This window comes from Mesoplodon bidens (assembly GCF_964165515.1).
Source record: "Mesoplodon bidens genome assembly, chromosome: 2".
NCBI lineage: Eukaryota > Metazoa > Chordata > Mammalia > Artiodactyla > Ziphiidae > Mesoplodon > Mesoplodon bidens.
The window spans coordinates 151,832,312-151,848,741 of record NC_138177.1 but is presented as its reverse complement, the minus strand read 5'-3'; the positions used below and the strand labels follow the sequence as shown (position 1 = coordinate 151,848,741).

Sequence of the window (16,430 nt, the reverse complement as noted above, 5' to 3'; positions counted from 1 at the left end):
TTTACTTGAGGGGCTGTTTAAAAGCACTTCATCCTGCCTCATCCTGCACTCAGGCTTGTAGTCATGAAGTTATGATGACCAGTACTGACTTCTTACTTATCCCGTCAAGAACTGCTTTTCTCCTTTTCTCTGTTCAGGCCTCTAGCCCCCATAGCCAGCTTTTTAAAAGTAAATATGTTTTGGATCACACAATCTTCCTTCTTTCTTCTGGAATATAGGGCAGAAGGCCGGAGGAATTAAAAAAAAAAAGCCACCCTTTTCTATTTCCTTGATGCTGTTTACAGCATAGTTTGGTGACATTCAGTGCTAACGTACATGTTTTCAAAGCTAACTTGGTGATAACCAGGTATGGGGACTTTAAATGTGGTAGCCGTAATCCTGAAAAACCTCAGGAGCGCAATCAGGAAGCTGGGAGGTATGGCTTCAAACAGAGCAGATCAGCTGTGTGTGGCCTTGAAAAGGCAGCAGTGGGTTAGGCCATCTGTTGCACTGGCCTTTTTGAATCCCCTCGGGGATTCAGAGAGGCCCAGCTAGAAAAAGTGGCAGTTTTAACCACCAGTGTAGAAGCTTTTGTTCTATAAGACCATAATATTGGAAAACTTGACTATTTGTGAAGCAAACAGCCTCTTAGATCAGAGAGTATAGATCTCACATAGGAAGTTGGTAGACCAGGTGTGAGGATAAAATAATGAACTTGCTTTTTTGGTGTGGGTTTCAGAAAGGACCCTAATCACTCTCAAGCCATACCACATATGTGATCTGACCTCTTTGTGGTGATGTTGGCTATCAGTTTGCAGATGGGTACACAGTTCTGCCCAACAGAAAGTGGCTCTATGTGTCTGTCAGAAATTCTCTTAGTGCCTGTATTAAGGTTCTCCAGAGAAAGAGAATATATATTTTATGTGTGTGTATACAGACACACACACACACACACACACACACACACACAGCAGGAAGAATATATAGATTTATTTATTATAAGGAATTTGCTCACACCATTATGGAGGCTGGCAAGTCCCAAGATCTGCAGGGTTAGTCAGCAAGTTGGAGGCCCAGCTGAGCCAATGGTTTAGTTCCCATCCAAGTCTGAAGGCCCAAGACCCAGGAGATCCCATGGTGAAATTCCAGTTTAAAGGCTGACAGGCTTAAGACCCAGGAAAAACCAATATTTCAGTTTGAGTCTAAAGTAGGAAAAAGGTTGATGACTCAGTCTGAAGGCTGTCAGGCAGGAAGAATTCTTTCTTACTTGGGGGGTGGTCAGCTATTTGGTTCCATTAGTCCTTCAACTGATTGGATCAGGCCCACCCACATTAGGGAGAGCAATTTGCTTTATTCAATCTACCGATTTAAATGCTAATCTCATCTAAAAACCCCTAAAGAAATACTCAGAATAATGTTTGACCAAATATCTGGGCACACTATGGCCCAGTAAAATTAACTATCACAGCTCCTGAGTGGAATTTTTTGTTTGCTTTTGTACAGTCCTTAAATAAAAGTTTGTTATCCATTGTTTGGCATGCTCTTATTTTCATTGTGAATGAGAAGTTGTGGGGAAAGGCTTTGGGCTGGTAAGAGAAGAGCACATTATGGGATTGGTTTTGAACAGCCTGATTCCACCCATGCAAGCTTTAACCACAGTTAAAAATAAAGCCATGGTTTTACTTCTGCATCTGCCTTCTCAGTAGTTCATTTATATCAGTTTATAAAGTAATAGTGTGTATGGGGTATTTACATTTCACTCATCCATATTAAATTTCAAACATACTTTTGTGAATATCCCAGTCTTAAAACTAATTCACATTATTCACATTGGTTGCACCCAAGGAAACTTACCGGCAGGAAAGAGACATTTATGGAGGCAGAAGCATTACATATGTTAACTCTTTTTTCTTCTTCTTCTTCTTTTTTTGGGGGGGCTACAGTTCACTCCATACAGGCCAGACCAGGGATCGAACCCATGCCTCCTGCTGTTGAAGCATGGAGTCTTAACCACTGGACCAGCAGGGAAGTCCTCACTCATTTAATCCTTACAATAAGGAAATAATGCTCTAAATGGCTAGGTAGTAGAACTGGGAGTATAAATCTAGCGTATCGAGCTCTGAAGACAATACCGTTTTCTCTTTGCACTGAAATACCTTGAAGATATGAGAGGCGTGTAGAATTTTGGCATACGTATTTGATTAGACTTTTTTTTTTAAAGTTAAACCTGAAAAAAAAATCCTAATCCTGGATATGCCTTAGTGGTCTTGTTGTGTCTGAACTGATGAACAACAGTCAGGTTTAATTAAACAGCACTCAGAAAACACCCTGCGCAGGGGCTTTGGGAAACCGGAGGTGGTTCCTTGGACAGAGAACGTTTAGCTTCTCTGTCAAATGTATTGGATTAGTTGATCTTTGAACTCCCTTCCAGGGGGAGGGACAAATTAGGAGTATGGGATTAACAGATACAAACTAGTATCCAAAAAATAGATAAGCAACAGGGATTTACTGTATCATACGGGGAATTATACACAATATCTTGTAATAACCTATATAATGGAATATAATCTGCAAACAACTACCCCAGATCACTATGCTGTACACCTGAAACTAACACAATATTGTAAATCAACTATACATCAGTATAAATAAATAGACTCCCAGTTCCACAATCCTTTGGCTTTAAATTACCTCCAGTGAGGCGCGGGACTCTGGCTTTGCGGGAGGTCTACAGGACCATCAAGGGTCGCCAACTCAGAGTAAAGAAGCAGCTCTGAATTCATAACCCCTTGGAGGTCATGTAGGTTAGTTAGCTCTACATATTCTACAACTTCCCAGACCGGTGACCCTGAACGCTGGGCTTTTAACGCCAGAGCGCAGAAGGAAATCCAACGACCTTAGAGGGAATCCAGTCTCCACCACTAAATTCTAAACTCAAATTTCTTCTCTGCGGCTACTATCTTCCACAGGACTACAACTCCCAGCAGGCCACGCCCGAGGCCAAAGGTTACTGGCGGCCCTGCCCGAGCTTCTTGCCTTGTGGCAGCCAGCATAGCCAATAGCAAGGAAGGGCAAACCTCAGGAACCAGTCCTGGAGAGGCAGGGCGGATCCTTTCAGGGTTCCGGTTCCGACTCCTTCCCCCGGCCCCCCGAGGCGGTGCTGTCCCTGACCGTACGGCTGGAGCTAGGTTGGTCGGCGTCGGGCCCGGGGTAGCGGTTGCGGGTGGGCGCGCATGGCGTCGCGGGGAACTCTAAACGTGGCCCCTTCCCTCTCATCGGGCAGTTGGGGCTGTGGCTTTGCTCCCCGGACCCAGTGGGGAGCAAACGGGCCCCTGTGGTCCCTCCGCCCTAACTCCTGACCCCTTTCCCCGGCCTGCACGACCGAGGTGCTGGCCCCAAACCCCTACCTTCCCGCCCTTCTGTTGGCCTTTGAGTAGTCCAGCCCCGCTTCCACTGACCATACCTTTGGGGTCAGCTTCTCCTTTTCTCCCACCGCTCCGGCCCCAAGCCCGCCGGCAAGTCTGAACCCAGCTCCTGTGCTCTAGAACGCTCGTGCCCTCAGACTCAGACTCAGACTCAGACTCCGCCCCGCTGCACACGACCCAGCCTCTTGGGCCGGATCCCCTGATCAGTCTCCTCGGACCCTCTGACTCTTTTGGTCCTTCTCTATCTCTCACCTCTTATCCACCTCCCCTGTACAATTCCCAGTTCTTTAACACAGTTTCCCTGATCTTTCCAGGCTCCTCTCTCCCCTTCCTCCCCCGCCAGCTCTCGACTTGATCCTAAAGACCCCGAACTTCGGCCCTTCAGACCGCTTTCCAGCTTGGCCTCGTCCCTCTAACCCAGGCCTTTGGCCTTCAGCATCAGTAATCAACAACCTCACCTTCTTGGCGCTAACTTCTGAGACCTGGCTCCTTTTCCACTGCCTCAGTCCCTTCCACCTTTGGTCCTCCTGTACCTCTGAGCCTCCTGGGAAGACAAGCCCCATGGGCCCCTTTCTCCTCTGAAATCTCTGAAATATAAGAGCCTCTTTACTTTACCTGCCACTGTCTTCTCAGTAGATGGTGGGCTCCCCATCTCGGTAAGTCCCAGTGTTGCTCACCCATCCTGCAAGTCCTAGCTCAAAGACCGCCTTTTCCGTCAAGCTGCTCATCTCTGATCTCTTCAGGGAGATACGCCTGTGTCATCAGAACTACCGTGGCACTGTTCCTTCTTTCCTTTCTTCCTTCCCTCTTTCTCTCCTCTTCCTCCGATACTGGTGTAGTGCTTAAAAGCACTGGCTTTGGAGTGATGGGCATGGCTCCCAGTTCTGCCAGTAACTTGCTGTGTGCCCTTGGGCAAATTACAATTTCCCTGCTTCCACTGGAACTTAACCTTCTACACTGTATGAGTTTCTGGAGTTCATGGCCTATTTCACTGCACTGTACCATAAACTCTTTTAGGGTGGTGACTATAATCGTAAATCTTTTTGCTCTTTTTTGACCCAGCATTCAGCCCTGGGTAGAGACACAGCTTGGTATATTGTGGGTTCTCAGGATAGCAGGATTGGTAGTGAGTGGAGGCCACGTAGCTCATTGCATAAAGACAGATGTTGGAGCCCTAGGTGGGATGGGCAATGGTAGGAAGTAAATTAGATCATATCCATTCACTTGTACTTAAAAAAAGTTTTGAGCACCAGGCCTTGTGCTGGAGAGATTACCAGAATGACCCAGTCCCTGCCCTCAAGTTGCTTATAAACTAGTAGTGGAAATAGACATGTAAACAGATAATTGCAAATCACTGTAAAAGCAAGTACAAGATTCTGTGGGTGCATAAAGGAGGAAGTGGGCAGGAATTAGGAGATTGCTAAGGAATAGTGGGTGAGAATAGACACAAGTAGGCATGAAATGGGTTCTGGAGACAGGCCCGGCCTTCATTCAGTTCATTCAGCAAATATTTATTAAGGATCTACTAGGTATGACTGCCACTGCTGTAGCAATTGGGGTTATATTAATGAATAAAGCAAAGAACCTGGCCGTCATGGGACTTATGTTTTGCAGGGGGAGGCCGATACTAAATAATAGACATAAAAAACAGATTGGAGTTGAGAAGTGCTGTGGGGCAGGGGGGGACTGAGTGAAGGGGAAGGGGTCGTAATTTTTAAATTTATTTTTTTGGAGGGGTTGTAATTTTTAAAAGGATGGTCAGGAGACAGTGAATAAGTATCGGAATAAATTGTTTCTGATTTTTTTTTTGCATTTTTGAAAGTGAAGCAAGCCTATTATTTTTCACATCACTTATCTAGATTCTTGAAAAAGCACTCTCTAATAGAGATTGGTAAATTATACTTCACCTCCTTTTGTTTTTTTTAATAGATCTTTATTGGAGTATAATTGCTTCACAATGCTGTGTTTCTGTTGTACACCAAAGTGAATCAGCCATATGCGTACATATGTCCTCATATCCCCTTCCTCTTGCCCCTCCCTCCCATCCTCCCTATCCCAACCCTCTAGGCGGTCACAAAGCACCAATCTGATCTCCCTGTGCTATGCTGCTGCTTCCCACTAGTTAACTATTTTACATTCGGTCGTGGATATGTGTCGATGCTACTCTCACTTCGCCCCAGCTTCGCCCTCCCATCCCGTGTCCTCAAGTCCATTCTCTATGTCTACATCTTTATCCCTGCCCTGCTTTTAAATAAAGTTTTATGAAAACAGACACACCCAATCACTTACAGATTTTCTATGGCTGCTTTTATGATACAATGGCAGAGTTGAGTAGCTGCAACAGAGATCCTATGGCCCCCCAAATTTACTAAACATATACTCTCTGGTCCTTTACAGAAAGTTTGCTGACCCTCCCACTCCTTAAAGATTTAAGGTACTGTCCGTATTTCACATTTTAGATGATATGTACTGTACCTTTTTTTTTTTTTTTTTTTTTTTTTTGTGGTATGCGAGCTTCTCACTGTTGTGGCCTCTCCCGTTGGGGAGCACAGGCTCCGGACGCGCAGGCTCAGCGGCCATGGCTCACAGGCCCAGCCGCTCCGTAGCATGTGGGATCCTCCCGGACCGGGGCACGAACCCACGTCCCCTGCATCAGCAGGCGGACTGTCAACCACTGCGCCACCAGGGAAGCCCCGACTGTACCATTTTTTAATTGAATTTTTTTCTTTCCTAACAAGATCATGTAAGGGATCTTTTTCATTCTTGCCTTCTTCACAGGGCTAGCATGTAGCATCTTCAACAATTGTAGTAGCAGCTGTCATGTACTGAATGACTAGTACTGCCACACTTTACACTGAGCATATTATAGGCACTTTCTCTAACAAAGTCCTGCTGTGTCTGTTGGTATCACAATTTTAGTGATGTGGAAGTTGAGGCTCAGAGTGGTTGAGTAATTTGCGGAGTTGTAAAGACAGTATGTGTCACTATAGGGATCCAACCCTAACCTTAGTCAGTGTCCCTTCCATTACCGGACCCCACCTGGAGCAATTATGAAGCTTTCATTTTCTATCATCAATGCCCCATCAGAGTCTGTGCTTCCCTCCCTCATCCCTTTGTTCATGTCACTCTGTACAATATCTCCACCAGCCCACTCTGCCTTTTGAAATGCTGTTATTTCTTCAAGGTTCAGAGGAAATACCACTCTCCTCTTATCAGTACTTTCTTCCCCTCATTCCCTGTCCTTGGCTGTTCAGAACTCAAAGGAGTCTGTGCAGCCTAGCAAGCATTTGCTGATGTTTGCATAAGTAGGCCCTGTGTTGGGCACTGTGTGTGGGAGGGGGGCAGGGAATGTGTGTCTGGGAGACTGTGTGTGGTGTATGAGTATAGCTGGATGTGTGTATGGTGTGTAATTGTATGGCCTCCAATGTGGCTCTGTGTGGGAGGGGTGTGTGTGGTATGTACGTGTGTGACTGTGTATGTGTGACTGCGTGATATGTATGTGTGTTGTGAGAGTGGCTGAGTGTGTTTGGTATGTGAGTATGGCTGTGTGTGGTGTGAGTCTATGTGTGAGACTGTCTGTGTATGCAGTGCTGTGTGTGGTGTTTGAGTGGAAGTGGGTACTGACCAATCAGAACAGACACAGCCCAGGCCCTCAGTGGGTCTTGGAGGACCCAGGTGTTGAGCCTTTATTTGCTAGACTATGGTGAGGTCTGGGGAAGGGAAGGAGTGCACACTTAAGAGGATTCAGAGCTGGGCCTTGTAAACGAGTAGGAGAGCCTCAAGAATTAGAGATTCTGTTATCTTCATTTTGAAAGCAGGCAAATAGGTGGATACTTTTAAGGAAGGCTTTTCAAAAAAGATTTAACTTAACAGTTAGGCAGAAAAATTGAACTCATCCCCAAATGGAAGCTCCTTTACTTGTAGGTGAATTAGAGTCTGGACTGTCATTGTTTAGTGGTATTAAGAAAAGTGACCTTATGCAAATCATACAGATATCTTTTGGGGGTGGACAAAGCTGGGGCCTTCTTTTTGCTCTGGTGGGTAGCTTTAAATATCTGTGGAAGTTTGTCACTTGAAAGTAAGTAAAGGCATTCTATCCAAGGATTCCAGTTAATTGAGGTTATTTCTCACGGATGGTTCCATAGGGATGGTGTATACCCACCCCTTCCACCAGGACGAAAGATCCCCTGGGGTCTGGCCTGACCCAAGGAATAAAGGTGTTGGCCATTTGTGTTCCTTCTCAGGGTCCAGAGATGGGCAGTGAGAAGGAGCAGAGCCCAGAACAGCACCTGCCCGAGGACGGGGAACGGGGTCATAAGCCACGGAGAGTGGACGACTCGGAGGGTCTTTGGATCCCAGGTGGGGAGAAAGAGCGTGGGCAAGCAAGCCTGTCGGAGGGGCCACAAGGGCTCTATCCAGAGAAGCCACCGCAGGACGTCCCTGTCCCCGCTGGAGAGCCAGAGGACCTCTCTGCTCATCCGAGGCCCGAGGCTGATGAGAAGCCCTTTATCTGTGCCCAGTGTGGCAAAACCTTCAATAACACCTCCAACCTGAGAACACACCAGCGGATCCACACAGGCGAGAAACCCTACAAGTGTTCTGAGTGTGGCAAGAGCTTCTCGAGAAGCTCCAACCGCATCCGGCACGAGCGCATCCACCTGGAGGAGAAGCACTTTAAGTGCCCCAACTGCGAGGAGAGCTTCCGCCGGCACTCGGACCTCACCACGCACCAGCAGGACCACCTGGGCAGGCAGCCCTTCCGCTGCGACATCTGCGGCAAGAGCTTCAGCCAGAGCTCGGCGCTGGCCGTGCACTACCGGACCCACCTGGAGCCGGCGCCCTACATCTGCTGCGAGTGCGGGAAGAGCTTCAGCAACAGCTCCAGCTTCGGCGTGCACCACCGCACCCACACGGGTGAGCGGCCCTATGAGTGCGCCGAGTGCGGGCGGACCTTCAGCGACATCTCCAACTTTGGGGCGCACCAGAGGACCCACAGGGGCGAGAAGCCCTACCGGTGCACGCTGTGCGGGAAGCACTTCTCCCGCAGCTCCAATCTCATCCGCCACCAGAAAACTCACCGGGGAGAGCAGGCTGGGAAAGATTCCAGCTGAAGAGGGCGAGGAAGAGAGAGAGCAGAGCGTGGGACCCCAACCTAGTGCAGAAAGATCTTTAGGATCTCCTGCTGCCCCCTTGACCTCAAGCCCTTCCTCCCACTTTGGAGAATGGTTTTCTGTTGCCTCTGAAGCCAGGATCTCCAGGAAGTCCTGAGAAGGGACTCTGAGTAAAAATCTTCACTTCTTTTCCAGGCCGATTTCTTGTGGTAGAAAGTCAGAGGACCCCGTCTTGGCCTCACCTCCTTGGGGTGAAAGAGAAATAAGGTAGGCTTAGGACATGCTCATATCATTTGGGCAACCGTCCCCTGGCCTTTGAGGAAGTACCTGTGAGGTGGACATCACTGTCTGGAGGTCCTTTGTATAGTATGTGGACCGCTTAGGGCACACTGCAGTGGTCCACTCGTTCCCACCTGCTGTGCCTCAGGTGGGCTGGGAGGAGCAGGGGAGAAAGGGGCCCCCGCGGCCCAGAGAAGAGGTCTGAGGTCCTACTTTCGGAATGAAAGGGAAGCCCTCAAGGAGCCATGATCCAGGGACCCTCACACTCCCTCCTGTTTGTGACTTGTCACCCCCGCCCCAACGTGCATCTGTTTCCCCAGGGTTAGCAGTAAAACCCTTTAATGAAAAGGACCCGTGTACTTATTTGGGGGCATCGAAGAAGTGGGGAGGTGGTTGCACCACAGCCACTCTGGAAGGGAGTTGAATTCCAAGAAAGAATGGGTGGCTGCTCTGAAAGGCAAAAGGAAGCAGCTGACTCTGAGGTCTGTGAGGAGGAAGGGGAAAGGGAAGGAAGTAATATTAACTGAGCATCCACTCGATGCCCTGGATTCTGCAGGTCACTTTCACATTCTTTATCTCATTCAGTTGTCGCAGCAACCGCAAGGGAGTAAGATGAGACAAGTGAGAAAAGGTGAAGTCACTCGCTGTGAAGTCGCACAGCAGGTATGTGGCGGAGCCAGAGTTCAGACCTGGGCCTCCCTTGATTCTGAGCTGATGCTCTTTCACTGCATTCACCTTGCTGGCTTCTGAAGGAGGAGCCACTTAGGGGGCTGGCCTGGGACCGAGTGATTCCCTGTAAGTGGGAGTTAGCGTGGCCTCTTGATACAGCCCTGGACCCTTTGCCCTGTGGGATGTCAGTGCCAAACATGAGAACCTTTTCAACTTTAGATTGATTATGATTGACACTTACTCGGTGCCTAGGAAAAATGACAGTGACAGGGAATAGGGGGTGAAGGGTGGGACAAGATGAACCTAAGGTCTGCCCTTAGTAGCAGTAGTTCAATTCCTAACTGAACTACTTGTTAGGGATATAGCTTGTTAGGGATCACGCCTGGCTTTCTGCCCTTCTGAAGGCTCCACATGGCAGTTTTCAGTGTTTTCTGCATGGAGCTTTAGTGTTCATCCAAATTGCCTCCAACAAATACAAAAGACCCCTCTCTATCTCTCTTGCCAATCTGGAGCCCTACTCTTCCAGAGTGAGGGGCCCTCCTCATTTGTAGCCAGTTGGCAGAATGTGACTCTGGCACTGCTGATGACCTGACCTGTCTCATGGGATCTTGCCACCTACCCAGGAAGGGATATGCCAGTCATCATCCTATTCTCACAACAACCCTGTGAAGTAAGAATTACCCACATTTGACAGATGCAGAAACAGGCTTACATGGCAAGTCGGTGGCAGGGTCAGGAACCTAACCTACTTCCACCCAAACCCAAAGCCTGTATTTTTTCTAACCATAAAAGACGACTTCCCAAACAATTTCCTGACATTTTGTAGGATCCTTTTCAGTTTACGAAGCTGATTCAGTTTATTTCATATACATTTTCCTGCTCCTTGAAAATCTCCATACAAAATATTTTAAACATATAGCCACCCAACTTGCATGTAGGAATTGCTCCCTTATAATAGAAGTTGCCAGGGACTTCCCTGGAGGTCCAGTGGTTAAGACTCCATGCTTCCACTGCAGGGGGCACAGGTTCGATCCCTGGTTGAAGAACTAAGATCCCGCATGCCATGTTGCCAAAATAAATAAATAAATAAAACTTTAAAAAGAAGTTGCCATCTAACACCTACTGAATGCCAGTTATTATACACCATTATTTCTGATCTCCATGACTTGTCTGCAAAGTAGTGGTATCCCCATTGTCAAGATGAGGAAATTCTGAGGGGTTAAATGGCCTGACGTAATGGCTGAGCTGGGATTCCAATCAGGTGTGTCTGATTCCAAGGGCAGCTCTTCATTTTGCTCATTACCAAGCTAGGTCTGCTGTTCTCCTCTCAGTCTGGGGAGCTTGGTAATCCTTCCAGACCCAGAGCCTTAGTGACAACTGCTGTGATTCTTTCGGAGTCTGCTGCCAGTGAGGCCCAGGACCTGCTTTGATCTTGGGACATAACTTGCTGGCCGATCTCATTTGCCCTTTTTTGACCAAGTTCATAGGCTAGGTTTTCTGTGTTGGTCCAGGCTATTGAGTCCTGACTAGTCCATTTATTCACTCTCTGACTTCCTTTTTTGCTAGCTTCCTTTATTTTCTCCTTCATTCCCTTTTCCTCTTCCCTTTCTCCTCCCTTTCCTCTCCCCTTCTTTCTTCCTTCCCCACTTGCTTCCTCTCTGTCTTCCTCCTACTTACTAGGAATACTGACAGTGAAGATGTGGCTCCTGTGTTCTCTGATGTGGGGTGGCTGTCAGGTTTCAACAGCAGGCAAACCTAGAAGGGTGGGGCCCTCATCAACTCCCAGCACTTGATCCTGGTGTGGTGACCACCCGCAGGCTCCCTGCCCCTGGCCTGAATTCACATGAAGCCCTTTCCCTCCCATCAACCTTATGGCCTTCATGCAATTCAGTTCCATCCACCAACATTTATCAAGCGGCTATTATGTGTCAGGAAGCAGGGGGTTCTCCCTGCCTCAACTAAGGGAGTTTTAACTGGATGCCCGACAGGGTCCAGAACAGGGAAGGGAGGTTGGGGGTAGGCAGGGAGAAGGGAAAAGCTGTGCACACTTAGCCTATGTTCAGCCCCTCTTTCTTTCCTCGGCACTGGAGGAACTTGACCCCTGAACTCTCTCCCCCGTGATAGGAAAGGTACAAGGGACATGAGTACAGCCAAAGGCAGAGCCCCTGGACCCCAACTTCTGTTGGAACAGGCAGTCATGCCTGGTCTCTTTCTGCTCGGAAAGTTCTGGGTTCCTTCTGCTATGAGATCCCAGATGAAAGGAGAGACCCACGTGCACCTTTACCCACAGGCCTTGCCGCCTACCATCCACTACTCACTCCTTGGAATCAAGGCATTTCCCCAGCGTCTCTAGTCAACAGGGAGACATTAACCCATTACTGTTTGGGTAACATAACTTCTTTCCCATTCACTATCACAATACAGTAGTGCAGGCAAATGACAGGATTGCTTTTGTCAGAGCCTGGAAGAGAGGCCTGGAGCCAAGCCTACACACGTCTGGGTGTTGGAAAATAGTGATTATAACAGCATTTACTATTGGGCCTAATTTCTAACTCTTCACAATTCTGCAAGGTAATTATTGTTTCTATTTTGCAGATGATGAAATTGAGGTTCAGTTAGATCAAGTGACTCGCTCATTTAAGGCCACACTACTAGGTGGCTCACCTGGGATTGTAACCAACCCAGGCCTCATACTGATGCCTTCTTAATGGCCGTATGGTCGGAGCCCCGCCCCCTGTCAGTTCCTGCTACGCCTTGGTCCCACCCCAGGAGGAGGTACTTCTGTCACCTCTCTCATGGTTGTTTGGCTGGGCCTAGGACTTGATGCTCCTGGGAACGGTGGGCTGTACAGAGCCAAGGCAAAGCTGCTGAGCGTAAGGTCTGCTGGGGAGAAGTCTGGACAAGGACAGAGGGGTCAGCTGGAGCCCCGTGAGGCGCCTTCTTGTTCTCCCTCTCCATAGGGCATCTCCAGGGCAGGGCAGTGTCCTGCTCTTGTCCCCAGGGTGTTTCGGGACCCGAGGACAAGCGGGGGCTTGCTCTTCTTTCTCCTCACCTGACTCTGAGAAGCTGCAGGACGTTCTCTTCCCCCTGCTCTGGGACACTGTCCAGGGCCTCAGCCTACTGGCCTGAGGCTCCCACCCTGGGTTTAATTTCCACCAATAATGCTCTCAAGTCCTGGGTTGAGACGCCAGATCAGGGTACAGCCCACAGAGCTCCTTCACCTGCAGTAGCGGGCTAGTGACAGGTGGGAGAGGGGGGAGCCTCTCGGTCCCAGGTAGCTGTCCCCCTTGTAGGGGGTGAAAAATAACTGTCCCTTTACCCTTCAGAGTTCTTGGCTGAGACCCCTGTAACAAGAGACAGATTAACAAGAGAAAAACAAGGTTATTCATGTGTATACCTCACGTATACCTGGGAGACACCCAGGGAAAATGAGTTAACTTGCCCAGGTGGCCTAAACCATCTTTAGCCAAATATGTAATAAAGAAAGGTGAGGGCGGGAGAGGAAGCCAGTTATGGGAAGTTACCAGGAAAAGCAGGGTAAACAAAGGTAAAGGTTTGTTATGCAGATTAAGTCTCTGGCTTCTCCATTGGTAACATTCTCATGATTTAGTCATCTCCTTCAAGTGCAGCGAGGTAGACACCCTTAACAAATGGAGATTTCCTTTATAAGTATAAATTTCCCTCTCAAAAAAGTAATTTCTACTCTGTTTTCCCAAGTTTCTCCCTTTGGGTGCAGGAGATTGACACTGAAACCCAGAGTTCCAAGGCAGGATGATAGGTGTCATTACAGTTGTGCCCTGGGGGCTGTGGGAGCCCCGGGGAGGGCCCTAACCTGGCCTGTACTAGTCATTGGGCCCCAAAAGTGAGTAAGACACAGTCCTTCCTGCAAGGAACTCAGAGGAAGAGAAACTCCCTTCTGAACAAGGTGTTGGGGGAACACAGGTGGGATGGCTAACTCTGCAGGGGAGGAGAAGGCTGAGAGAGGGATTGAATTTGGTCTTGGAGAATGAGTAAGTGTTTACTAGGTAAAAAGAAGAGGAAGGCTATTTCCGATGGAAGGGAAGCCTTAGTGTTTTAGGGAACGGTGAAACATTTGAGGTAGTGAAGATTGTCCCGTGTGAGGAGATGAGGCTTGTTAGGTAGTTGGAGGCCAGGTCATGAAGGGTGTTGGATGCCAGGATAAAGAATTTCAGATTGTGGACAGTAGAGAATTTTAAAGCCGAGGGATGGCATGATCGCATTCACCCTCTAGGAAGAACACCAGGCTAGTGTGGAGTATGAACTAAAGGGGGCAAGTAAGTCGGGAACGTGTATATAGAAGCCAGGTGCCAGCTGGGGCCTCCCAACCCACAGAGAGCTCTCTGATTGCCTCAGAGCCTTGCCAAAGCCACAGCACGGGAGAGTCTAAACCCGCCACAATTTCTGCAGATTCCTGGCCCTTATGCTCTCACGGTCTCTTGCCTGAGGTTCCTGTGGTCTGTGCAGTCCTTCTCTGTGTTGACAAAAAGTTAATCAGTCGATCTAAGAAAGAAATGGAAAATTTTATTAGAGCCAAACTGGGTATTATGACCCGGGAGCAGCCTCTCAGAAAGCTCTGGGAACTGTTCCACCCGTTAGAGGTCAAAGCTCAGTTATATATAAGTTTCTGGGACAGAGGACTGTGTATTAAGTGACGTATTGTTGACAGTTTACACAATCCAGATCTACGTGTACAAAGCAAGTAGTGGGTCATGGGTCTTCATGGGCCCTTACAAGATTAAGAAGGAAGGTTATCTCCCAAGGAGTTATGACCCTTGATGAGATTAAGAAGGAATGTTACCTCCTAATGAGGTCTGGTTAGTGCAGGTGCACAACACACACTAAAGGGGAGGGAGGAGGAAAAAAGAAAAATGTTATTTTAATTTTTCTTGTCTTACCATAAAATATGAATTTTATTTTATCATCTGTTTTGTCCCCATTTGCCTTATCACAGAACTAAGCACCTTCATGGGTTCCCTGAGAAGTTCTGTCATACCAAGCATTTTGTGCATTTAGAATCCCTTGAAGAGATTGGGAATCTTGGGGAGAGGTCACATCATGGTGTGTGACTAACTTGCTCTTCTTTTTTTATTTAAAAAATATTTATTTATTTATTTTGGCTGTGCTGGGTCTTAGTTGCGGCACGCGGGGTCTTCGTTGCGGCATGCGCAGGCATGAGAACTCATAGTTGCGACATGCAGACTCGTAGTTGCAGCATGCAGGATCTAGTTCCCTGACCAGGGATTGAACCCGGGTCCCATGCATTGGGAGTCCAGAGTCTTACCCACTGGACCACAAGGGAAGTCCCTGCTCTTCTTTCTTCCCATTGCTGTCCTTACCCCTTCTCCTCCAGATTGCCATGGAAATTCCAGGTTGTTTTACTCTATTATAAAAAGCTGTTTAGCTTTCCTCAGCCTCTGATACTAATTTGTATACAAAAACACATCAAGGGGCTCAGCAGAACAAGGTCTCACCACTTAACGGTGGTACACCCACCCCAAAAAAAGCAGCTGTAGAAAACCCAAACAAATAAATACCCTTGAAGATTTGCAAAGCATGTAAACATATTAAAGTTCAAGACAGTAGTGTGAGCACAAGTGATTGTTTCCCCTTCCTTTTGAGACCTTCATTAAAATGACAGAATAGGAATATAAACACATAACAGCAAAGAGAATGGCAGGGAAGAGGGGTGGCAAGTGTAGAGACCTCAACAAATTTCTAGAAGTAAATGACAGTACACTGGTTGCTCAACAGAGTGGAGGAAGCCATAGCCCAGAAGGTAGGCAATGGGAGTGAGAGTCAGTCTTCCTGGCAAGATTCCAGAGAGGCTCTGAACTCATAACCAGCAAGTGCTGAGACAGACATGAAAAGTGGACCTAAAAACAAGGGCATTTGTAGAAGGTCTGTCTATGCAGAAGCTTGTACCAGTCACCCCCTAACCCCTTTACCTTCAAAATGGAGAGTGATTGGCACTTACTTCCAGACAAGCAAAACACACACACACACACACACACACAGCAAAACCAAGAAGGCTCATTCTATAGAAATACAGTAAGTCCCCAGGAGAAATCTAGGGTATTTAATGTGTTGACAGCCCAGAATAAAACTTTTGTTATTGTGACATTTATAAACCCTCCCCTCACCCTTTCCCCCAACAATCACCCACACACTCACCCTACAGTAATGCCTGCCAGAAAACCCTACTGCCAAAAGTCCTTCATGTTCTGTCTCAGGGAAACAGAGGAAATATACAGCAACAGAAGACACCAGCTCAGTTACTAAGATTGTTGGTCTGTTATTTCATAAACATGCAACCAGGAGGACCAGAATTATAAAGACAACAAAAGCATAAGAGAGAGACAAGATAAACAGAATAAGTGACTCTGGACAACAGAAAGTTGTAATGGCACAGTAGAATCTTTTTTTTAAAATTGAGGTATAGTTGATTATAATATTATATGAGTTTCTGGTGTACAACATAGTGATTCAGAATTTTTATAGATTATACTTCATTTAACTTATTATAAAACATTAGTTATATTCTCTGTGCTGTACAATATATCCTTGTAGCTTATTTACTTTATACGTAGTAGTTAGTAACTTAATCCCTTATCCCTATCTTGCCCCTCCCTCTTCCCTCTCCCCACTGGTAACCGCTAGTTTGTTTTCTGTATCTGTGAGTCTGCTTCTGTTTTGTTATATTCATTCATTTGTGTTATTTTTTTAGATTTCACATATAAGGGATAACATACAGTATTTGATTTATTTCAGTAAGTATAATACCCTTTGAGTCCATCCATGTTGCTGCAAATGGCAAAATTTCATTCTTTATGGCTAATACTCCATTGTATATATATACCACATCTTCTCTATCCATTCATCTGTTGATGGACACTTAACTTGTTTCCACACCTTGGCCATTGTAAATAATGCTGCTACAAACATTGAG

At 47.1% G+C, this 16,430-nt stretch overlaps 1 protein-coding gene across 8 annotated transcripts in view; it reads left to right on the top strand.

Annotated features, from left to right (window-relative positions):
• The first annotated feature begins 3,121 nt into the window (after window positions 1–3,121).
• ZNF691 (zinc finger protein 691) overlaps window positions 3,122–16,430 on the top strand; it is an 80,348-nt gene continuing 67,039 nt past the window's right edge. For 6 of the 8 annotated variants that reach the window (XR_014015190.1, XR_014015191.1, XR_014015192.1 and 3 more), the window contains exons 1-3: window positions 3,122–3,167; window positions 7,649–8,782; window positions 9,380–9,457. Coding sequence is in view for 1 of the 8 variants with exons in the window: in XM_081225819.1 (XP_081081945.1) it covers window positions 7,658–8,515 (858 nt within the window). In the remaining 7 variants the exon portion in view is untranslated. Of the gene's footprint in view, window positions 3,168–7,648; window positions 9,143–9,379; window positions 9,458–16,430 lie in introns of those variants that run through there. The other 2 variants (XR_014015196.1, XM_081225819.1) reach the window with 2 other exon arrangements.